The following is a 24,263-nucleotide window of genomic DNA, read 5'->3' as shown; positions in this document are numbered from 1 at the left end:
TCGTCCCTGTGATGCTCTCCTCTCTACATCCCCTTTTCCGTGACTGCTCTATCCGTGCCATTTTCCACCTCTCGGCACCAAATCTTGCGCCTCTCGTTCAGCATCCTGGTTGCATTTCAACTGCCTGTTGCAACGTTCTCCCTGGATCTACCATCAACATCTGTAATATGTCCAACATGGAGTGGATTTTCCTTGTCAGAAAGATTTTTCTTCCTTATTACCAGTGGATTATCCCCTGCTGGGCTTCCGGTCACCCAAGCTCACATCTTAGAGGGATCGTTGGGTTCCTCCAGCACTCACCCAGCACTCACCAAGTACTGTGAATTTTACAACTGCAACATTTCATGTTAGTTTTCTCCTAGCTCATGGTCTTATGTTTTCTGGATCATTGTTATCAAAGTTTAATGTTCTTATGAAACATCTGGGGATTTTATGAAAAGGCAGATTCGGACACAGAAAGTATGGAGTGGCACTCGATGTTCTCCACTTCTGATATGCTTCTGGGTGATGCTGAGGCTGCAGTCCCCCAGATTATACTTTAAGTAACAAGGTTCTAGATTATTCTAACAGTTTCAGAAGTGATCTCTCTTGAGACCGGGGTTCTCAAAGCATAGTCCCTGGACAAGCAACACCAACATCACTTGGGAACTTGTTAGAAATGAAAGTTCTCTGCCAGTCCCAGCCCTATGCAATCATAAACTCAATGTCTGAACAAATTGTTCAGGTGATGTGCTCCAGGTGATTCTGATGCATGGTTGGAGAACCACTAATCTATACCTTACCTGTACAACCACCACACCCCCCCCCCCCACCGAATTTTTGTAAAATGCTATGAAAAATCTTTAGTGTTCTATAAAATGGCTTTCAGGAGCCTCAAGTTTGTTCACAGCCTGCCTTGTCTCTCTCTCCCTGCTCTTCCCGTTCCTCATTTTAGAATTAATTTTGTTACATTCTGTTCCCTGTCCGTTCCCCATACTTTCCACATCTTCACTCGCATTTTTTCCAGAAACATCTCCAATATTGCTCATCAGAAGCCTATCCGTCCTTTAAGTTCCAGCCCAATACCATCTCCTCTGCATTGTGTTCTCAGATCACCCACCTGGGAGTGCATCTTTTTCCTTCCTTATGCTCAGCTGTAGTTAGGACATTGTGCATTGCACCAGAGCAGTGGTTCTGACTGGGGCTGATGTAGCCCCGCCCCAGGGGAGATTTGGAAATATCTGGAGGCTGTTATGATGGTCACAACTGCAGGTGGTGGTGCATCCAGTGAGTATCCAGTGGGTAAAGGCCAGAGACACTGTTAAGTATCCTATGCTGCATCTCCCCTATTTCTCCAAAGAATTATTCAGCCCCAAACATCAATGGTGCATTAGTGAAGACACTCTAGAGTATTATGTGTATGTTCTGTCATCTCTCATGATGGGTGTCAGCACCACCTGAGATGATGTCTCAGTTTTGCATGCACATTGTAGTACAGAGTACCAGGTGCTGATTCATCAAAGCTTTTGTCTTCATTTTATTGAGGAACCAAGTAATGAAATATTGTGAAAAATTTTTAAATGTGTGATGCTAATGTAGCCACTGTTGAAGTTCATGCCAAGAATTCCATTGTCTTAACTGAGGATCAAACCCTTGACTCAAAACCCCAGTATCACCATTATCTAGTGCGCTCAGAAATGTTGGTTGGTTGGCTTGCTTGCTTGCTTTTTTTTTTTTTTAACTACTTCATTCTTTGTGTTTGAGGAGACCATAGGTGCAGCCCGGTTGTTTACTATTGAACTGGTGAAGACATGGAGGTCACATGCCGGCCTTGCCAGTCCTGAACTGGGTACTCGTACCAGTTCTCTGGTTTGAAGAACACAGGCTCATGGCTTGGGAGTGTTGTCATTTGTAAGGAACTGGAGGTCTTTGTCTCTCAACTTTGTATGGCCAAGGATTGTCCCCCCACTCTCAGATCCTTCTTTTTATTTAACTCTGTGGGTTACAAAACATTTTGCCCAGAGAGGAGGTGATGTGTTTAAGTTCTTCCAACAAGCTCTCTCCAAGGAATGGAGGCCAGTGCACTTTCATGAAGACCCTGACCTGAGAGGTGACACTTTCTCTCTGGAGGGACAGAATCACCAGGCAAGAAGGAAATTGGTTCTCGAAGGCAGACAAAATAGTGTCTTCAGACAGCCAAACCTCACTTTCCAAGGGCACAGTTCTCAAGGATGGGGGGACAGTATCAGGCCCTACAGCAGAGCTGAAGTCAGAGAAATGAGCAAAGCAAATAAATTGAGATTGGTTTTGCTGCTGAATTTAAACACTGCTTATTTTTTTTAACAGCAGGTTTTCATAATGTGTGTCTTGCTTATATGAAATGGGTCATCAGTGGTTAACCTTCACCTAGTCTGCACCAAGTGTGATGTGATATCTGTGTCACCCTAATTCTTATGAACCTCTTAGGTATTTTCTCATCTAACTAACAACTGATCATTTGGATTAAAACGTAAATGTGTGCTATAAAACCTGAGTCAATATGAAAGATCTTATTTTAAAATATTAATATCATTGAAGGGGGTATAGTTTTAAGTGTCCCTTTAATCAGTCCTTGGTGATCAAAACTTTCAGGTGAAGAAAAACCAGGTCTCTTTCTCATACATAATGTCCAGATTTTACAAACTGTTAAATGTACTGGGCGTATGTATGGTCCACTACAAGGACTGAGAGGAAAAAAAATTCTAGTTTCCTTTCCTCCCTCCTTTGCTCTGAAAAACACCATTCCCATCTCAGTAAATAATCTGACATCTGGAGGTTCTTACAGACCCAAGAGGCAACTATCTGCGGGGACTTGGGTGGGGGTTAGTATCACACTTGGTCACTTCAGTACAATGAAAGCAAAAACAAACTAAAGTTTCTTGCCATTTGGGGCTTTTATCCAATATTATCCAATTTAATAATAAATTACCAGCTGATCAATGTTTGTTGCCAAGGGAGCCTGTGGGGACTTTAGGTTATTTCACAGTTTATGTAAAATCTCACCTATCTATTATCTACCTACTCATCTACCTATCTATTTAGTGTCCATCGTCTATCTATCTATCATCTATCTATTATCTACCAATCGTCACCACCTATCTACATCATCTTCTATTTATCTATCAATCATTTCTTACTGTCTCCTTATTTACTTCTGTGTGTGTGTGTGTATGTGTGTGTGTGTGTGTGTGTGAAAAGGAGAACACGATTGGTTTGAGTAACTACAACACTTCTAATTTTCTTTTTCCTACCTCTACCTCTGAAGCCAGAGGCTCCTGGCTGAATTGGTTCATTTCAGCCTGGCACCACATGCTGTCAAAGAATCACGGGCAGCAGAGGCATCTTTAGTCTTCCCAGGTCGCAAATGCAGGGAATTCTCGGACTCAAAGAGTATAAAGGAAAATATACAGTTCCCACTAGGAGGGCTTTTCAGCACATGCAGTCATTTCTCCATGCACAACTCAAGCCAGGAATGAGTCCTATCATTCACTTTTGGAAAAGTTAAACCAGCTACTAGGTTATGGATAAGTCATTTCTATGCCATAACCTCTGCCTCGATGAACTTCACTAGTTCACGGATGAGGAGGACACGTTGTGCTCAGTGCTAATTTTCTGTCTCTCCACGGGGGCTGGAGCATTCCTGTGAGGGAACCCACCAATGCCGAATCCAGTCCTAGAATAAACAGTGCAACAGGGTCCAACTTGCAGGTAATTTACAGGACAGTTCAAAAGCAAATTTGTGTCTCCTGCTCTATTTTGGAAATCAGCTTTTCATTTGCAAAAATACACCTGAGCAAAAAAAGTTTTTTGATTGTTGCTAAATTTGGAGAAGGAACCACTGATCTTGGACTTTGCGCTGAATTCAACTATGTAGAGTGAAGGGGAGCAAGTTTTAAAGGAAGATGGTCAGCCAATTTCTTTTGTTATTTAATTTTTATTTTTTCCAAGAACAGTTAACATTTACTAGGCACCTACTGGCCTCAGTCACTTGCATCTAAGAGCAAAGCTGATTTACCCACAGCCCGTGTTCTTGTAAATGGTTAGCCTTATTTCTTAGCTCTGTTAACCACTATTCTAACATTGGCTTCAAGTTCAATTTTAATAATCTAATCCATAATGGTCCACTGCTCCCTGCCACATGAACAGAAAGTTTGGGGGTAATAAGGCGAGCAGTTTACATTTCTTGATACTTCAAGTAATTGGCCCCAAAGTGAAATTATTGAGTTGGCCATGGTTTATTGTGTTCCCAGGGCATAAAACGTGGAAGGAAATGGACCTGTAGAAAGAGGCGGTGTCCAAGAATGTGTGAATGTGTGAAAATCCTATAACTTCACTTCAACTGGCCTAATATCCTGAGTCACTAGATGGTCAGAAGAATAGATGGAGTACGAGAAGAACAAAGTGATGTACATTTATACCGAAAACCAGAAACAAAGCTTGTACAAGATGAACAGCGAATGAAGTAGCTTCTATCAAAATAAAATCTCACACAGGTCATTTTTATACATACGTGGACATACACACACCCACACACGCACAGACACACAGGCAAGAATGTGTATTTTGTAAGATAGGGTCCTTGGAAATAGACATTCTTAGCAAATATGGATGACAGATCAATTGTAATTTATTTTCTTTTAACACTGTATCATCATAAAGAAAACTGGTATAAATGAAAAAATCTATTTCAAATATCTACATCTAAAATTTTAGGCAGTGAAAAAGCACTTTGTTGACAAGGAGTGTGGAATGATGTATGTTAATTGTCAGAAACTGCTGAATGCCTTGCTTACTTGCCACAAACAAATTCACATATCAGAACGAACAATACTGCTAAATATTCCTTTTTTTCCCATTTTTTTTTGTTAAAACATACTGGGAGAAAGAAAAGAAAAGAAAAACTGGAAATCCATACATCTTTCAAAAGTTTGAAATTGAAGCAATATTTAGAACCATAGATGAGGAAACACGGCATGGTGTAATATACACAATGCGCTTCTCTTCTTTAATCTGTAATGTACATCAAATACTTTACAACAATGCATTAACAAAAGGCAAGAAACATCTTGCTGTACAGAGGAACCCCAATGCAACTTGAAGCCTAGAATCACAACGGATGAAGAGAGTAAACAAAGCGTGAGAAGCCGTCCCTCTAAAGTGTGTGAACTACACTGTCCCTTGTGCTTAACTGCAACCTTCACGCCCCACCACCCCGACCGTCTCCTCTGCTGCCTTCAGCCACGTTCAATATAAAGCACTTTTTATACTCTACAGCTCAAACTAGAAAGGTGTTGCACGATGTCATATTTAGGATCGTTTTAGCTTCCTATTGACTTCCAAGTTAACTTTCGATTCATTTAGCTTTCTAAAATAGCTCTTAATATTTCCTTACTGGTTATCACAGCCTTCCTACGGAACAGGCTTGAACAAACTAAATTTGCAGGGGGGAAAAAAAAAAGCAATGTCTTGTGGTATGCATGCACATGCACTGTTCCCGGAGCGCCTCGTGCCGCCCGCTCCTCACACCCAGGAGTCGGGGGAGGCCGGGTAGTGGCTAGTTTCATAGTTCAGTTCACTGTAGGGACGGGCAGCTGAGTAGAAGTCGACATAGTTGCCGGTGGACTTGAGTCCCAGGTGCATGGTGTACTCACTGGCGGGAGGGCGATGGTGGACCTGGTCCTCGAAGAAGGACTCGTCGTAGTTTCTCGTGGAATTCTGAAACGGCTGGTAGGTCTCGTAGTCTTTCCTGCTGGGCTCCTGTGGGACTGGCTGTGCTGGAACCTGCACAGAAAAGAAGATCCACCTGGGCTGGTTCGCTTTCCCTTGATGCAACCCCCCCACGGCCAGGCACTCAAGCCTTCCATGTTAAGGGCTGGGCCGTGCCCCCCACCCTCCCGATCGACCACCATGGTGCTTCTCCAGACACTGCCAACTTCTGATCGCCCTTCCTTTTATAAGCCGGTGCCTGGGTCCATGCACTAGCATTCTACATAATCTTTTTAAAAGGTTATGATTGTAGTAAAACATACGTTAACATATAATTTGCCATCTTAACCACTTGTAAACGTATACTTCAGTGGCATTAAGTATATTCATGGCATTGTGCGGCCATCACCACTATCCATTTCCAGAGCGTTTTTTAAAAGTTTATTTATTTATTTTCAGAAAGAGAAAGGATGGAGGGGGGCAGAGAGAGGGGGAGAGACAGGATCCTAAGCAGGCACCACACTGTCATCAGGGCTTGAACTCACGAACTGTGAGCCAAAATCAAGAGTCGGACACATAACCGACTGAGCCAACCAGGTACCCCATTTCCGGAACTTTTTCATCACCTCAAACAGAAATTCTGGACCCATTGAGCATAACTCACCATTTTCCTCCTTGCCCCAGCCCACGGCAGCCCATTCTACTTTCTGTCTCTCTGAATTTCACTATTCTAGACACCTCATGTAAGTCGAATCATATTATATTTGTCCTTTTCTGTCTGGTTTCTTTCACCTAGCGTAATGTCCTCAAAGGCCATCCGTATTGTAGCATGGGACAGGATTTCCTTTTTAAGGCTGAATAATATGCTATTGTATGCGTATTTTTTTTGTTTATCCATTCATCTGTTGATGGCCACTTGGGTTGTTTGCTCCTTTTGGCTATTGTGAGTAATGCTATAATGAATGTGGGCACACCAGTACCTGTTTGAGTCCCTGCTTTCAATGTTCGGGGTATGGACCTAGAAGTGGCATTGCTGGATCTTTTGATAATTTGAGGTGTAACTCTTCAAGGAATTGCCAAACTGCCACAACAGCTGAACATTTTAGTAGATAACCTTTTAAATTAAAGACGCACAGACTAGACGCTATAGAACACAACTAGTTGATCTTCCTCTCTTCTGCATTTTTTTTCCATTACACCTAGGTTGTTGCAATCCCAGAGAAAGAGACGGTGAAGATGTATGAGGTCTAATGGTCACTTGGGGATGTTTCCACCCACGCAGTGGGCTGTGATCAATACCTCTCTGGAGGACGGAGGCTTCCCACTGGTAGGGTCATTCCATCATACCTGCTTAAGTGATCAGAAGGTTGCACAGACAAGCATGTACTGAAAACAGGAAATCCACTCCAAATATAACATACTCAGGAGGATGAAAATATTCCCCAACTTGGTTTCCGTAAGAATTTGTTGAACTCGAGAATGATGTGGGGTTATGAAGCTTTTAGTTGAGGAGGAGGGGTTTCAGTACTGTCTCTATCCCTTCAGCCCACCTCCGTGCTCTTTGCCCTCTTGTCCTTTGCAAGTTACTGTCTGATGTAGGAGGCTTTGAAAATTTAGAGGGGTCACATGAGCCTCTGAGATATGTAAAGTCAAGAACTAGTTCCACCTGTTTAGTTTTAAGGACAGTAAGACCAAGACTGTTCATGGGCTGGTAATTAACACCTGTATGTGGAGGTCTGGCTCTCCTCTTCCCTTCTGGCTGCCTCTGGGGTCCCTTTTCTAGCACTATGCACCCGAAATGAGCGGAACCTCCCCGCAGCTAGGGCACACAGTCACTTGTGAAGCTCTGCTCATGTGCAGTCACTGGGAAGAAGGTCTGGTGTGAATGATAGAACACTTCTAAAGAAACACAGTATGATCACCTCCAAGCAGATTCAGTAATTCCCTATTAATTTAACTAAAGCTCAGCATGGAAACATCCTATAGAAATTGGTCCTAGTTCATAATGACTTGTAATTAGCACGTTGTGTGTAAACGAATGCTTCTAATGACCTGCACATAATTCTTCTCTCAGGTAAGTGAACCTCCCTCTTTTACATGTAATTGATTTACACTAGTAATTGACCTGTTCTTCATCATAGCTGCCATCCACTATGTCCCACACTTCTCGTTAGTGGCGCTGATGAGTGAGGTTTTGGGCTACCTGTGAAACATGTTAGCCTAAGAGCCTGGCCATGAGAGGGATGTTTGGAATTAATCATCTGTAATTAAACAAGGCCAGGTCTACCAAATTACGTGGCTAGGCTGAGGCGCTCTTTGCTATCCTTTGAAGAGCTGTGTGCTATGCTGAACTTCTGTGCTCCAGCACTGTGCTGCTACTAAGTATCGAGCATACGAAGGGTAGGAGCTGGAAGATCTAGAAAAATCACACGGGGAGGGGGCTAGAGTTTACTGTGCTTTTATGTCAGTGGGCGCTATACCCAACATTTAACAAATTCCTCTTTGTTTAACCTTTAATAACAGAAACGTGTATATATATGTATGTATATGTCTCTATCTATCTCATCATGTATCTCTCCTTCCCTCTTGGGATCAATCCATCCATCCATCCAATTCCCACTATATAGATGAAGATACTGAAGCTCAGAGAAATTAAGAAACTCCTCCAAGATGTCATGGCTAGTGGTGGTGTGAGGTTGGAATGTGAATCCATGTCTGGCTGAGTCAGAAGTCCACATTCTCTCCACCACACAAACACAGTTTCGGTTGAGCCAAACTGGTCAAGCTTGAGGGCCAGCCTCACTGTGTTGACCCAAGGCTCTATAATAAGAAGGGAGGCTAGTGGACAAAAGTAACCTTGGAAGAGGTCTCACTTCTTTGTGTCAGTCTTATCGGCCAGAGATGGGGAGATCTGCAGGGGAAATCACTCACAGGCTTATGGCTCTCCACAGTGGCTGCTTCTTTCAGGCTTTTGCACAACCTGTTTCAAACTTCTTACTGTTGCCATGTTCTCTCTGGTTGGTGGACGTTTTTAGGTCGGGCACGTTTATCTTAGTCTCTTACCTTGAGGACTTGCCCTCTTTAATTCATCTGTATTGGTCATAAAGTCTCTTGTCAACCCCTCTTAAGAGTTAGTTCTGTGGTTCTGAGAGTGTGTGTAAATGAACTATCCAGGATGGGTGACAGGTGGCCCTGCTGTATTTGGAGGGATTAAATTTGCTCATTGGCCTGGTCGTGCAGATGTTGACTGTGGATGCACATTCACAGTGGAGGAATGTTGGCTCTATTTTATAACTTACTCTAAGGGATAATCTGACAGAGCTCAAAATTGGACGTATTTTGAGCTCCCAAATATAAACCTTCCCCATAGAGGAACTAAAAATAAATGCATTTTTTTTACATTGTACTGTTTGCATAAAGCAGACTTCTATGAAGGAAGCAGAATGATGTTCATATACAATAGTGGCATATTCTGAACTTGAGTGTCTGTTGCGGCTCAGTGAGACCGTGGCACGACCAAGGAGCCTGAGGCTGTCTGCTTTTGCCTTAAGGCAGCGTCCTTTCTGGGAAGGGGAGATGCAACCAGCTGGCTCACATGGGGAGACTGGGCTCTGTCCTGTGGCTCCTGCTCCCATAAAGACACCTTTGTTGAACCTTTTCCTCAATAGGAGAATGTTGGGTTTAAATTATGAAGGATAGTGCCAGTTCTCTACCCCCCAGTTCTGTTAGCACAGTGAGGAAAACTTGGTTGATTCCTCACCGAGTTTGCCTACAACCTGTATTTCTTTCTAACACAAGGGAAATAGCTGCCCATTACAGATCTTCAAACTTGACCACATGGCGAAAGCTGAAGACTCAGGGTGATAATATACAATGAAAGAGGTCATGTGGTAAGGATTCATGGTTCTCAAAGTCTGGTTCAACTGCATCAACATCACTTGGAAGCTTGTTAGAGATGCAGATTACCCACCAAGTCAGAAACTCTGGGGTTGTGGGGGCCACTGATGTGTGTTCAGTAAGTTGTTCAGGGGATTCTGGCTCATGCTCAAATTTGAGAACCACTGGTAGAGAGGAGACCAGATGGGACAAGAAGGCAGATGAACCAGGTTGGAGTCTTTTCCTTTTCTGAGCTGGGTGACCAAAAGCAAACCCTTATTCTCCTTGAATCTCTGAGGACAATTTCACCTGCTCTTCTCACCTGGCAGTGAAACCGAGGACACCAACCAGGACCTCAAGATGCTGTTTTGATGTCAACGGTAATCATTTTAATGGTGGTCATCAAAACACCAAACCCCTTTGTCTCTAGTTTAGGAACAAAAAATTCTGTTGCTAGCTAGATATATGCAGTTGAATGTGATATTTTTCTTTATCAGTATGTGATAGACTAGTAGAAGCTCAATAACAATTTGGGGGAGTTTAAGTAGTTAATTCTTAAAATGATGTCTGCAACCAGTTGATTGGAGATATAAAAACCAAGGACCACAGATGTTATTTCAGACTAATGGCTATTTCTTCTAGGAGTCGTAAGGCTTGGAACTCAGTGAAAATAAGACTGGAATTCCAGGTGGTCTCATGGAGAGAGCCACAGCTGAGCAGCTGCCTGGCTCCCTTTCCACTGAGTCATGGAAAGCCTGGCTTATGGCCATTGCCCTGGACCCTGCCTCGCCTGCCCATGCATTTGGAGCTGGGGCCACATTCCCAGCTCTCATTGTCATTGACTCCTATTGGAGACCTACCTCAAACCAGTTTCCCTCAGTGAATTGCTTCTTCTTGGAGATGAGTCACTGTCCAGCCTCTGTGAAGTTCATGAGGCCCGGCGGGCGACTGAGACACCCAGGAGACTAGAGCGCTCAGCAGAGGGCAAGCGTCAGCACTGAAATGGAACGGACTCTGGCATATTCCTCCTGGTTAAATTGTTCAAGCTGGTCTTTTATTAGCTGTGAAGTTGTGAGGTCACTCTTAACCCAGGAAAATTCCAAAAATGAAAGCATTCCACCCATCTGGAATGACTAGCCATGTCCACGTGGCCAGAAAATCCAAATTATGGAGGCTCGGTACAAGGTTGTCTCTAGAACTACCCAACTGGAAGAGAACCAAGTCCCCTCTTCTTTTGAATGGGTAGGATGGTCATACCTCAAAACAGAGCCCAAGTTTATTCCAGTAACACTGGAGTTTCCTGGAGTGTCATAATGATTTACCTTGGAAATTTTGGGGGGAAAAACAATTCTTTTTGGTGGACATTTTTAATGGCTGCTTGATCTTAGAATGGGGTTAAGAGTCTCATCATCTACTTCCCTTTGCTGGACCTTCTCAGGGACTAATGATGGCACTGAGCTGATGACACCAGGTGATACTGTGGGACTCAGCTCAACCAGTGGCCTGTCTACAGCGTCTCCCCTGTGTTGCCAAATGGTGCAGAGCTCGCACTCCATCCCGGCTGGGTTTCCCAGCATTCGCCGGGGGCACCATGGCCTTGACAATTCGCGCTGAGGCTGAGTATGTTCTGGGGCATGCTGGGAAAAAGGTTACATTATGTCACGCCCTCCCTCCAGGCAGTGATGCCACCCTAGCACATTAATTCCAATTAGCTTCATTGTTCAGAATAGGCTCTGGAGAAAAGAATTGCCCATAGAGCCACTGTGGACTTTCCTGTATATCTAGGTTGCAAGCAGTGCTAGGAAACTACTGCAGCCACATTGTAAGATGCCAAGGACCTCTGGGCCACACCAGGACATTTCTTCGCTGCCAGCGCTAGTGGAATCCCATGGAAAGAAATACTGGTGTAGAATACGTTCCATTCTTGTGATGAGCTTCTCCTAACCTGAGGAAACTGAAGACAATTCCTATACTCTTGGATGCAAAGTCAGGGTCCTGTCACATCCTGACAAGTATCGTTAAGAGCTACAGCCAATTCTCTCACTGTACCTGATATTTGCGAAAATATAAAAGTTGTTTTCCGTGACTGAAGTTGGCATTTCCAATACATTTTGCTTCCATTTTCCTTTGTGTTCCTGCAGGCACGTTGACACGCGGACGGCTGGTGGCCACCCCCGGTGCTCTCTTGTCTAGTGCTCATGCACCTATTTATTTATTCATTGACCTCTTTGCTTTTAGCAAAGACCGGAGCTGAGGGAGGCCAAGTAGATGTTACCAACGTGTCAGGCGGGCCGTGGGGCCTGGGCATTCACCGGGAGTTTGTGAACCACACCAGCTGTCTTCCAGAATGGCTCCGCATGGACTGGAACATTGAGGGCAAAGGGATAACTCCTCTACCCACGACCATTTCTCCTGCTGATGGGTGATTAGAGGAAAAGGTAATTTAAGGTCAAGGAGATACTTTTCGTGTCCTCCTCCTTCTTTTGGAAACGGCCCTGCACAAGATATTCTATCTGCTAGAAGGCAGTCCCTTTCCTTTTCAAAGATGCTGCCCCACAGGGTGTTGAGAAATGCTTAAACACAGCACATCTAACTTCCATGTCATCTGGTTATTGCGATCAAACAAACAGCTTTCAGATTTATCTTTCAGCCCAACTTCCCTGACCTGTGGCAGGAATCCCGAGCGTCAGCAGAAGCCAGCTCTGGCAGTGGTTATCGGTGGCCAACAGCAATGAGGAACAGCCGTCTTTCTGTCATGACCACTCCAGGGGCCAAATGTATGAAGCTGTCAGTCAATGGAGGAGCAAAGGCTGTGCCTTTTGCTTTGATAGCTCCCACAGAAGCACAGGGAACACGAGCCTTCAGTGAATATTTGCCAAATAAGACAAACACTCACAAACTTAAGAGCACTTCTGGACGGAGCTATGGCTAGCATTCCTCAAACTTGGACACGCACACGCATCACCTAAACGCCTCGAAAAAAGGCAGCTCTGATGCATTTGTTGCACTGGATGGATTAGGGGCAGGGGTTAGACAAGAATCTCTTCTGCCTTTCTGACAAGCTCCCGGGCCGTGCTGAGGCTGCTGGTTCCCCAACTAGACTGAACGGCGAGGCATTCCTCGACGCAGTTATTTCATTGTCCATTACTGCACTTGTTGTCTTTATTTTATTGGAAACCATCATGTATAATGAGCTGTATGTGAGAACTGGCTGGGTTACAGGAGCCACCTAATCCCTGTCTAGTAATTACACACTGTGTCCACTTGCGTATTTGAGCCTTTCGGTTGTGGGTCATAGCCGAGAGCTTGCTTTCTACCCCGAGTAGGTGGCTGTAGTGAAATCAAAGTTTGTTTTCAAATTTGAGGCTGTTCTGGTGACCGTGGTCACCCCACGTATGGTATGTGAAATGTGAGTGGAGGAAAGGCGATTTTCTTTTTTCGGTCCTTTATGTATGTTACGCAGAAGCTAATTTATTATTTTACAATTCCAGGCTCTTTCACATAAGTCGAAGGGGACAATGAATACAAATGCGGGCATCTCCTTTACCTGGTTATGTTTGATGTCTTCGGTGGGCGCACCATATGAATTCCTATACAAAGTTGAAATTCCAGTGTTTTGAGCTGAAAGCGAGAAGGAAACAAAAAGTATTAGCAAAGAGAGCAAGATTTCAAGTGAGGAATGACGGTTATCAAGGTGAGTTCTTGCCCTGACAAAGCTTGGTTTCTCTGGGACCATCCCAAGGTCCATTGCCAAGGGGAAGAATTCATCGGCCCTGGACACTTCATTTTACATGCAGATATTAAGAAAGATGAACAGCGATTCTATACCATCCCCACAGCAGGTGGGTTTCTTGCAATAACATTCAGACTGTCCACAGGGTCAGGGCAGGGGCAGCAAACAACGGCTATCTTGCCAGGGTGACTGCCTTCTCTGGTGAGAACTGGCGGATGATAAAGGTTTGTCTCCTACATCGAAGCATGCAGGAATCTGCATGAACAGCTTAGGTTTGAGCTGGAGAACGCCAGGAATGCAGTTTCTAATTTGGGCTCACGGAGTGCTTCATCACCATGTAGACAGTTCGTTTCTCAAAGGCCCCGAGGATGGGCAGGAAGCATCATCTGCCTCTGCCCTGTGCTTCTGGAAGGCTGCAGCTTTGGGACCCAATAGACACAGGGCCAGGAGCCCCTCCCCCTGTCTTGTGAGCGGCCTGTGGTCTAGCCGAAAGGAAGGAAGGTCTCCTCTGGTGGCCAGCAGCTTCCAAAGACACGGGCAGGGTTTGCCCACCCGCTCACTTAGAACCCTCCTAGAACCCTCGGGGCTCATGCCTCAGGCCCAGAGGAAGGCCCCAGGGCACCACTCCCCTCATAGCCCTTAAAAGGTCATGATTTAAGAGAGCTCTGGAAAAAATTATCAAGCGTCACTGGGGTATGAAATACTCTAGAAATAAAGATGTGCTCGCTTCGGCAGCACCTATACTAAAATACTCTAGAAATAAAGAAAAGCGTTTCTTTAGTTTCCTGTGTCCGTGGAATAATAAAATAGGACATGACACACCATAGCTGTTCTCACAGGCACAGTTAACTCGAGACACAAGGCCAGTCATACCTATCACCCCACCCATGACTCTTCCTAAAAGCACAAAATAGCTGTGCAGTAAAAGTCCTCTCAGGAAATTCAGCTTAGGAAGTGAGAGCTGAGAGCCCGTTCTAGATTTTGAAGACCACCCTGGCATATTCTCTGGCTGGGTGTATGACGCTCCTCTCTCTGTACTGTTGCCTAGACCCTTGCTGTCGAATCTTCCTTGACAACCAGCTTCCGCCCTCCCCAACGCTGCTCCTCCATCCTTCCTGTTCCCCAAAGCAGTGCCACCTTGCTTGGCACACTGGATCACGTCACTGCAAGGCTTTGCCAAGGTGATTGTGGCAAAAGCTGCACGATCGGGGCCCTGTCCGATTTTCCACAGTGTCTCCCTCCATTCTTCTCTCGTCAAGGTAGCCCAAGCTATGCTGGCCCTCTTTCCTTGGTCGAGCACGCAGAGTTTGTTTGCTCAGCTTCCAGCATGTTGTGCTGGCTGATCCCTCTCCCTGGAACTCACTCCCCACCCATTCCCCCCCACCCCGCCCTTTGGACTGCCTCCCCTTGGTGGTGGTGGTGGTGGGAGTTTAGTTTAGTCTCCCATCTCAACCCTGTGAAACAACTCTGCCCCCCCCCCCCCCCCCGGCACCCTGTGGCTTCTGAACCTGTTAATTTTCTCCATCACACTCAACACCATGTGGTCCTAGCTTGTGGGTGAGCTTGCTCTGGTGTCTTCCTTGTGTATCACCTCCCTTCACTGCTCCATGAGGCCAGAAATCAGTATCCCCACGTCTGGGACAGTGCTTGAACTCAGTGGATGCTCCTGGAGCGAGCATTATTTGCGGAGTGAACGAATGAATGAGCAACCCTGAGAAAAGAGGCCCTCAGAGCTATGGTTTGCCGATGGAAAATGTCACATCAAGGTGAAATTTTGTTTTTCTGGGACTCAGAACAAAATGCATTTTTTAATTGGGGGGGGGATCATGCACTCGTACTTGACTTGCTCCCCCTTCCTGTCATGGTTGTGGCTTCTGGGCTAAAGATGTTCCTACTGGAAGTTCTTTCCTCCTGCTCTTTGGTCCACTTCACCTGTTTATAGGAGGCTGTGTAGCTGAGATTGAACTTGTAGCTTCTGCAGACACATGAAGCAGATGTCTTCATGGATGCTCTGCCCTTGTATGTCTGACCCAAGAGCACACTCATGAGGAAATGCCTTTCTTCTTCTGTATGGGCCCCGATTTCCAACTGAATCAACATATTGAAGTTAGAATGGCTTTAAAAGGGCGTAAGAGAGACACTGACAAAAACGGGCTGGACCGTTTGATGTAAAGGCATTTGGGAAGCTCAGATGGGAGGGCAAAATCCCCTGGGTGAATTTTCAAGTCAGGCAATGCAGCTGCCGGGATCACACAGCCCTCCTCTAATGCATGCTTCTGAACACGTAACGTTCCTAGGGAATCATGACCTCAAGAAATAGCTATAACCGTTCTGCATGCCTGAATGAAGAGCTGACATTGGCTTTCTGCAGGCTCCTTGGCGGCAAAAGAACACTAAGGGAGGAGACATTTCAAAAGACTCCATCTCAGCTCGATAATGAATCCAGAAGAGGGGGGTGGGGGGAGGCTGGCACAAAAACCTCGGAGGATCTTCATTTCTAAGGGCTCAGCAGAGGAGATTTTGAGCCCAGGCAAGGGCCTGCTTCACTTTAAGCTGTCCCATGCTGCATTTTGAGCGTGAAACTTCCCATGGTTTTCCCAAGGTGGAGGGAGTGTTCTCTTTGGGGGAAATGGTAGGACATGCTCTGATGTCTTAGAAACAAGGGAGATGGCAGTTTTTCAGATATTTTTCAAGGTACTATACTGTAAGTGTCCCCTGGATATTTGTGAATGAGAAAAGGTATTGCTCTTGATGTGGCGGTCACAAGAGATGTGACCTGCAGGTGAACACTGAAATGATGGGCACAAGCAAAAGTGCTGTAGAGCAGGGGCTGGCCATTCGTCCTCTCCATTCCTATATGAAACCTTGGCTCCCACCTGGCTTGGCTGGGGACTCACTCATGCCACTGTGGAAGGTGGTAAGTAAACGCCTCCTCCTTCCACCACCTCCTCCGTCACCACCTCCTCCGTCACCACCTTCACCATCACCTCTTCCACCTCCTCCATCACCATCACCATCTCTGCCATCGCCATCTCCTGTGTCGTCACCGTCACTGCCTCTGTCATCACCCCCTCCATCTCCAACATCACCGCCTCCACCATCACCTCCTCTACCCTCACCATCTCCTTTGTCACTACCGTCACTGCCTCTATCATCACCCCCTCCAACATCACCATCATTGCACCCTCCATCACCGCCGTTTCCATCCTTCCATCATCACCTCCTCCATCACCACCTCTTCCACCTCCACCATCACCTCCTCCACCTCTACCTGCTGATTACCATCTCCTGTGTTACCACCATCACCGCCTCTATCATCAACACCTCCATCCCACCATCACCACCGTCATTGCCTCCTCCATCACCACCTCTTCCATCACCACCTCCACCGTCACCATCACTGCCTCCACCATCACCACCATATTTCCACTACCATCAACTTCACCTCTACCTCCTCTACCACCGTCATCACCTCCACCCCCATCATCACCTCCACTAGCAACTCCACCACCACTACCATCACTGTAGATAACAGCAACTAACTTTTACACAGAACTCGGCTTAAAGGCAACATCCTGTATAAATGTATTGTTCAATAAAGACCTCTGCTCTTCTAGGCGTGCTAGATGACCGATAGCGTATTTTTGAATTGTTTAAAGTACATTAGAGCAAAGACGGTTAAGCCTCTTAAACGGGTTTGAAAAATTACATATACCTCAATACTGGAATTACCAAGCTCCCTGCCATTTTCTAGGAAGATTAAACATCTGGAAACATGTTAGATTTTATTGTTTATTTTACTATGTGTGCAGGGCATGATTATGTACCATTGGAAATATTTCAACATAAAAACACCCACATTTAAAAGCCTTGTGAGGGGTGCCTGAGTGGCTCAGTTGGTTGAGTGTCTGACTCTTGATTTCGGCTCAGGTCATGATCTCACAGGTCGTGAGGTGGAGCCCTACATCGGGCTCTGAACTGACAGCACGGAGTCTGCTTGGGATTCTTGCTCTCTCCCTCTCCCTCTGCTCTTTCCCTGCTCATAAGCTCTCTCTTTCTCTCTCAAAATAAATACATGAACATTAAAAAAAAAGCCTTTTGAATAATTCTACTGGGCAAGAAAGAAATATTAAATAACAATACAGTTTCACAATTATTCTTGTAATTATAATCTCAATGGGTCATCTCAGACAGCCAGTGATGTGGCCACCTAGGGCAATAAGAACCACAAAACGAATGGGGCAGGTGGATTTGGTGTCACTACTCTGGAGTAATTGGTACAAATAAGACTCTCTGCTGAATGTGTTGGCTCTAGGGACTCGGCATTCAGATTCATAGCTTTCTTTGTTCATGCTCGTCTACAACTGGGCCAACATTTAAGGGGGGAAAGCAGCACGTAAGAATAAGAAGGTATATCCTGCATAACGAGTTCAGGCATTAGGCTGAGACGTTCCCTGGTAGGGACTGTACGTGGAGGCAGAGTGCTGACCTGGGAGTTTGCATCGGGAGCATCTGTTTACTGTGCTTGTCTTTTTTGCAGTCATGCACGGTTACCATGGAAAACACTGCCTCTGGGGTAAGTGCACTTACCATTAGAAAGATTTATCTTAGATGGCCTGGGTCCGGAAGACACCTTAATAAATCATCCAATTTGTCTCTTCTGCTTCCCTGCAGGTCTACACCTAAATAATATCTGAGAAACTCACACTTTGGAGATCCTCTTGATAAGAAGTTCTCAATGTCTGTTTAGGATTCTTCCCTTTATACCCCGGTTTTGTGAATGGCCTCATCCGGCCATGTTCCTCACAGCCTATTTTCAAGAGGGATCCGTCTCTATGTCACGTGGCAAAAAAAGGGTGTGGAATCCCTGTTAGAGGTCCCGATGGCTCTGGAAGCTCTGCTTTCCAGGCACAACCTCCTCTACGGCAGAACCTCCAGGTCCTGTCTCTTGGAGGAGGGGAAAACCAGCACAGGGAGAAGTGTGTGGAGAGCCTGGAGGGGATGAGGAATGGGAACAGTAACACTGCCCCAAGGAGAGTTGCTCAGAGCAGAAGGGGAGTTAAGGTCAAGGCTGGTCATGAGAAAGGCCAAGCAGCACATGCTGGATGGGTGGTGCTGGGCACCAATTTTTGCCTTGATGGGGTCCCAGCTGATGAGAAAGGAAAGGCAATGGGTATGATTGGGGTAGTGAGGGATAAAGAGCAGAAAAGATCAATGCCTCCGTATAGAAAGTGTGATTATTGGTTTTAATGAATCTTCTTAGGAGTTTGTCACGATAAGAGATTGGTTTCATGTCAAGAAGAGAAAATGTCTCCACAGGAGTTCTGAGGGTTTCATTGAAATCTCTTTCTTTACCGCCCCCCCTCCTTCCCCCTCTTTTCTTATCCACTTTCCCTTCCTTCTGTTGAGAATAGCAAAGCTTGGCCATAGTGCACCCACCATCTTGGGTCCTCTCCACCTGGATTATGTCAGTCAAGAAGAAAATCTATGGTGACTCCTCTCTCTCATTTGAGGGAATGTTACGAGATGAGCAGATGAGAAGGAAAGGGGTAGGTAAAGAATGAGAATACAATGTGCATAGAGAACATTTTCTCTTAGTTATTTTCAGGTATGTTATTTTCAGGTATAAGAGGCTCAGCTATATTCCTCTGGCTTAATTTCATCCCCACTTCCTGAGAATCCTTGCTGTCAAGCTCTCAAGTGACCCTCTAGCTGCTAAGTCCTGCTGAGCTGTCAAGCATGGTTTGAAGTCTCCCGGCCTGGCCCTGTCCCGGATCAAGCCACCGGCTCTGAGGAGAATACGCAAGAAGCTGAGCTCACCTGTCATGGTGTCTTTCCTGGAAGTGTGTTCTCCTTTAGTCCCGTGGTAAGTGGCATTGCTCCCAGTGGATTCATAGTCTGTTTTCCTTTCCTTGAGGCTGATCATTTCCCGAGGTGAAGCTGGGGCACTTGCTACACAAAGAAATCAAAAGGAAGACTTTGTGTGTCTCATTCTGCAGCACGGATAGCTTTTCACACCAACAGCTAAGGTCCTGAAGACACGTGACTCAACCTGAAGCAATATGTGTGCGTGGACCTGCTGATTTGTGTTCTTTTGGCTCTTGTCTTACCCCTTCCCCTTGTCCTTGTCATTCGTTGCTTTATAGTTATGGGAGCATGCAGCTTGGGGGCAGGAAATTAAAGGCGATCTCCTGAGGCCATCTTTCTTAAAAGACATCCTGTCTTTCTTAAAAGACATCTTGATGGGGACATGTCCTAAGGTGCACAGGACAGTTTTCAGAATGAGATCAGGCTTGTTTTCTCTGTCTCCTCTCTTCTCTTTTCCTTCCCTACCCCTCCCTCCCTCTCTCCTTCCCTTCCCCTCTTCCTTCTTTTCTTCCTTTCTTCCTTTTTAAACATCAGGTGTTTCAGAGGCGCTGGTACTGATGTTGAAGAATCTCTGATTAAAATAAATGCGGTTTTACTTAAATGCCGCGTGACTCAGAGACTGCCCTAAAGGAAGCCAGAGGAAGCAGCTAGGATGTTCTGTGGGGCTGGCGTGACCCAACTTGCACAGATCAGCCTGTGGAGGGGGCTGGGGCAGGGGTGCGCAAAGACATCCTTGATGAATGCCCCGAGCAATCTCCTACCTACGCCTTGCACCCGGACCCAAGGAGTGAGCCCTGTCATCTCTTTGGGTCTCCATATCTAAAACAATGGGTCGTAATTAAAGGATCCCTCTGGGAAGCCCTCGAGTTTTTAAAGTGCTCTCAGAATAGAGGAGAGACTAACCTTGGAGGTAGGGAAGCAAACAGAAAGAGGTCTAGATTTCTTAGAAGATAGAATGGATCGGTCGGCAGCAGGTGAACAGCCCTACCGGTGCTGAGATGGGTCGGAAGGAGTGCAGGTCTGAGTGTGTGGGTGGCAGTGAGGCAGCCGCTGTCTGTGCTCCTCAGTGACACCACTTGGCGTCTAGAGCCTAGACAATTGCCCCTATCTCAGTAGAGCCCGGGTGTGGTACTCTTCTGTCCCAGATCTGTCCCCAGCCTCCATGCCCGAGGACAGTGCTTCTTAAACTTGTTTCACCTTAAGACTCATCTAGAATCCAGGGATTCCAGGACCCCACCCCAGACCTTCTGAATATGAATTTTCAGGGGGTGGGTCTAGGAGTCTATACTTAACAAGCATACCTGGTAATTATTAAGGCTAGGGGAGCTCTGGGGAACTCTTGATTTTTTTGGATAAAGCCCTCTTTGCCAGTAGTATCCAAGCCCCTTCCAGTCAATCCTCAGTATATCTTTCAGCTTATCATTCACACCCTCCGCAGGATCCCTCAGCTCCAGCCCACCGGGCCTGCCTGTTCCCTCAATGTCCTTTTCTTTTCCGTGTCTGAGCCGCTTGGTGCATTTCATCAAGCTTAGTATCTCCTATGGGCAAATCCCTACGCTAGACACTGGGAACAGAAACATGAATCATGTCACCTTCTGAACTCGAGGAGGTCAGGAAACAGACATGCAAATAAACCGGTATCAGAGGCAGAGTGCTTAGCAGACACCACAGCCAAAGGCTGAGGAGAGAAACAGACGGGGCCTTTGCCCCCATCCTTTCCCGAGAGGCGCCCTGCCTGCTTCTCAAACCTATCCAAACAAAATCGAGGCTCTCTGCTCAGCTCTCAAAACCCTGAGAGGTTCTCAATCCTGGCCTCCCATTAGAACTAAATCCTTGGAATACTTTCAAAAATACTGGTACTTGAGGGGCGCCTGGGTGGCTGGCTCGGTTGGTTACACATCTGACTTCTTGATTTCGGCTCAGGTCATGATCTCAGGGTTCGTGAGACCGAGCCCTACACTGGGCTCTGTGCTGATGGTGTGGAGCCTGCTTGGGATTCTCTCTCTCCCTCTGGCTCTGCCTCTTCCCCGCTCATGTTCTCTCTCTCTCTCTCTCTCTCTCTCTCTCTCTCTCTCTCTGTCTCAAAATAAATAAACTATAAAAATATAGTGATACTTGAACCCCACCCAGAACCTGTTGGATCGGAATCTCTGGATCTCTGGGTGTTAAGTCTATTGGGGAGACAGGGAAGAAAATGATGTTTGCTCTACATAACGTGGCTGGGCTGTGTGTATCCAGTTCCTGGGTGTTCTCAGAACATCGGCCACTGTGTCTCCCTCACCTCCTCCACCTCTGCCCCTCTCTTATCTTCAGTTCTCTGTTGTCCTCTCCTGGGAAAGTCCTTTCCCTGCCCTTACTCCTTCGTTTCTAGGTCTTCCTGCATAAAGGCTAGCCTTTTATGAGTCACTGCCGGGAAACCACGAAGGGACAATATTTTGGAGCCTCTTGACCAAAGTTCTCAATATTAGCATCTAATAGTGTGCAGATGGTGGGTTTATTAAGCTACGTCAAGTGTGTAATTATCTCAAGACCTCACACACTAGTCTGAGTCGCTAGGAAACTAAGATCGTACTCCTGGAAAAATCCAATCATGCCAACAAGTGTTTGCTAGATGTCTTCAATGTGCCTCATGAGGAAATACCGGGTGGCAGCCTAGCTGAATGGCTGGGATAGCGTCTTGATAAGCCACCACTTCTCCTTCCAGGCATCTTCCAATCCATTATGCCATTTCGCATCTTCCTAACAATGAGGGGCTCTTCACAGTTAGGGCTTTAGAAAGAACCCATCCTCGTGCTTCTCAGACTCACTGGTCTTTATCTTTCTAAGACTTATGGAGGTAAGGGGTACCTGGGTGGCTCAGTCGGTTGAGCATCTGACTTAGGCTCAGGTCATGATCTCAGGCCTCATGGGTTCGAGCTCCGTGTCGGGCTTTCTGCTGTCAGCGCAGAGCCCACTTTGGATCCTCTGTCCCCCTCTCTTTCTATCCGTTCCCCCCCCTCAAAAAATAAACAAAACATAAAAACAAGGACGTATGGAGGTAAGACATGTAAAAGGCCACCCCTGTGCTTCTGAGGCAGGTGGAAGTTTCTCCAGTTACACGGAGGTTTCTGATTCTCATCTAGTGGGGGACTAAACGTTAGCAGCAGTAACATCACACTAAAAATAGAAGCTTTCATGGGGCTGGGAGAGAGTGATTTATTTCAGTCAAATATGCCCCATTCATGTCTGATTTTCTCATCATTTTGACAGTAAAGTGCGATGTAAAGTTTTATGGCAAGTGATCTCAAGGGCAGGGGAGTGCCCTTCTACCATGCCCTCCGAGATGCAGGTCTCGTAGCTCCTCACCAGGGCCAGGGCAGCAAAGAGCAAGGAGACACTCTTAAATAAAAGCCTATATAGCTGTGTGTGTTTGTGTGTGTGTGTGTTTGTGTGTGTGTGTGTGTGTGTGTGTGTGTGCGCGCGCGTGCACACATATAGATAGGATTATTTATCCATGCTTCCTTCTTACAACAAAACCCAAAACGCAGAAATAAAAAATTCAAACTTACACTGTGAATAAAAACAATAAAGACTATGTCTCTTATATAGTAAATGATGTGCTCATATTTTGCCTTTAATTTTTTCCTTAATCTTGGGCAGTATATAATGTGATTGTAAAAGGGTATAAAGTGTCTTTATAAGTAAATAAGAACAGTTAGTTCAAAATGTAAGCAATAGAAATGTGACAAAACCAGAAAGAAAATTAAACTGAGTGACTTAAAAGTTACGGTTTTGCTTCGTAACAAGACTTTATCATTTATCAGCTGGTTTAAAGGTAATAACAACAGGCTAATCAGATATGGGGTGGTAATGAGACCCTCAATGGGATATTCAAATGTATGTCATTCTAGAGCAAGAAAGAGCATGCCCTTTCTCCACTACTCTGCTATTCCAGTGATAATCAATACAATGTTACTCAAACTATTCCAAGTTGGAAAAAGGTGCATAGAAAACCCTGATTTGCAAACATCTGACAGCTGTCTTTATTCTTGTCACTGACTAAATGCAGGTCTAACACCTGTTAGAGATTTTTTGAAATCTGTTTGAGAGATTTGCTCTGAGTCTGTGTAAACACAACACAAAGTTACCACCGCTATGAAAGAAAACAGACTCATTTGAGACTTCTAGCAAATGTCCAAGTCGGACAGCTCTCCTCCTGTGGGAGTCACTTAAGCGGTGGGAAGGAGGGCTCTGGGGCCAAGGGACAGCAGGCCTGGCTGGCTATAGGCGTCGCTTACCTGAGCGGTTGTTGGGAGACACACGCACAGGGGAGATGGAAGGCGTGCGGGAGGAAGAGTAGGGCCTTTGCCGATCCCTCTCGATGGTTGAGGATGAGGCTACAAAGTGATACTGTGACCATCCGTCCTGCAACAGACAGCACGCTCCCATTAAGTGGGGAAGGTGGAGTGATTCTTCATCACCTGACATTGCGACGTTCCAAACGCTAGATTTTGCAAAGCATTTCTGCAGTCTGTCAAAAGAGATCACTGAGCCCTTCTCGATCGATCATCAAGGTTCCCAGAGACAAGTGTGAACAGACACCCACCTTGCTCCCTCCGGACAGCCTGACATGGGGTGGGCCTGCTTTCCTTCCCAAACGTTGAATAAATGGCCAGAAGATTTGAACGAAAACATGATGATAAAAATGTTAGATGACCCTGAAACTGTCTCATCTTTACCTACCTGCTTCCAGCTCTGTCTGGCCCTCTTTTCAACTGCCTTGAAGTCTTCCAAAAGTATTTACGCTTTTTATCCCCGAGGACCAATCAGTTTGCAATCACAATGCCAAGCAGCATCTTCCCTGCCAGGTGATCCCCCATTTTTGCTTCCAACCTCCTTGGCCGCCAATGCCCCGGCCCCACCTGCTCAAGGCCTTTGGCGTGACCGTCACTGTGTCTTCACGCCCCGATGGGTATGTTCTCTGGTTTAACCCAGGAACTGTATTTTTCACTTTAGAGCATATTCGAAATGTGTCCTACCAATTAAGTCTTCCATTAAGCCTTCAGTTAATATACAAAGATGC

At 45.8% G+C, this 24,263-nt stretch overlaps 1 protein-coding gene across 2 annotated transcripts in view; it reads right to left on the bottom strand.

Annotated features, from left to right (window-relative positions):
• Positions 1–4,627: 4,627 nt before the first annotated feature.
• Positions 4,628–24,263, bottom strand: part of CTNND2 (catenin delta 2) — a 938,925-nt gene continuing 919,289 nt past the window's right edge. For both annotated transcript variants that reach the window (XM_045038764.1, XM_045038766.1), the window contains 4 exons: positions 23,479–23,605; positions 19,154–19,285; positions 13,148–13,221; positions 4,628–5,799 (listed from right to left, as the gene is read on the bottom strand). In XM_045038764.1, the coding sequence (XP_044894699.1) occupies positions 5,539–5,799; positions 13,148–13,221; positions 19,154–19,285; positions 23,479–23,605 (594 nt within the window). In that variant the 3' untranslated portion in view covers positions 4,628–5,538. The remainder of the gene's footprint in view (positions 5,800–13,147; positions 13,222–19,153; positions 19,286–23,478; positions 23,606–24,263) is intronic.

Source organism: Felis catus, chromosome A1 (genome assembly GCF_018350175.1).
Source record: "Felis catus isolate Fca126 chromosome A1, F.catus_Fca126_mat1.0, whole genome shotgun sequence".
Classification (NCBI taxonomy): domain Eukaryota; kingdom Metazoa; phylum Chordata; class Mammalia; order Carnivora; family Felidae; genus Felis; species Felis catus.
Note: the sequence above shows the minus strand (reverse complement) of the source record. Positions and strands in the feature narration are given on the sequence as shown.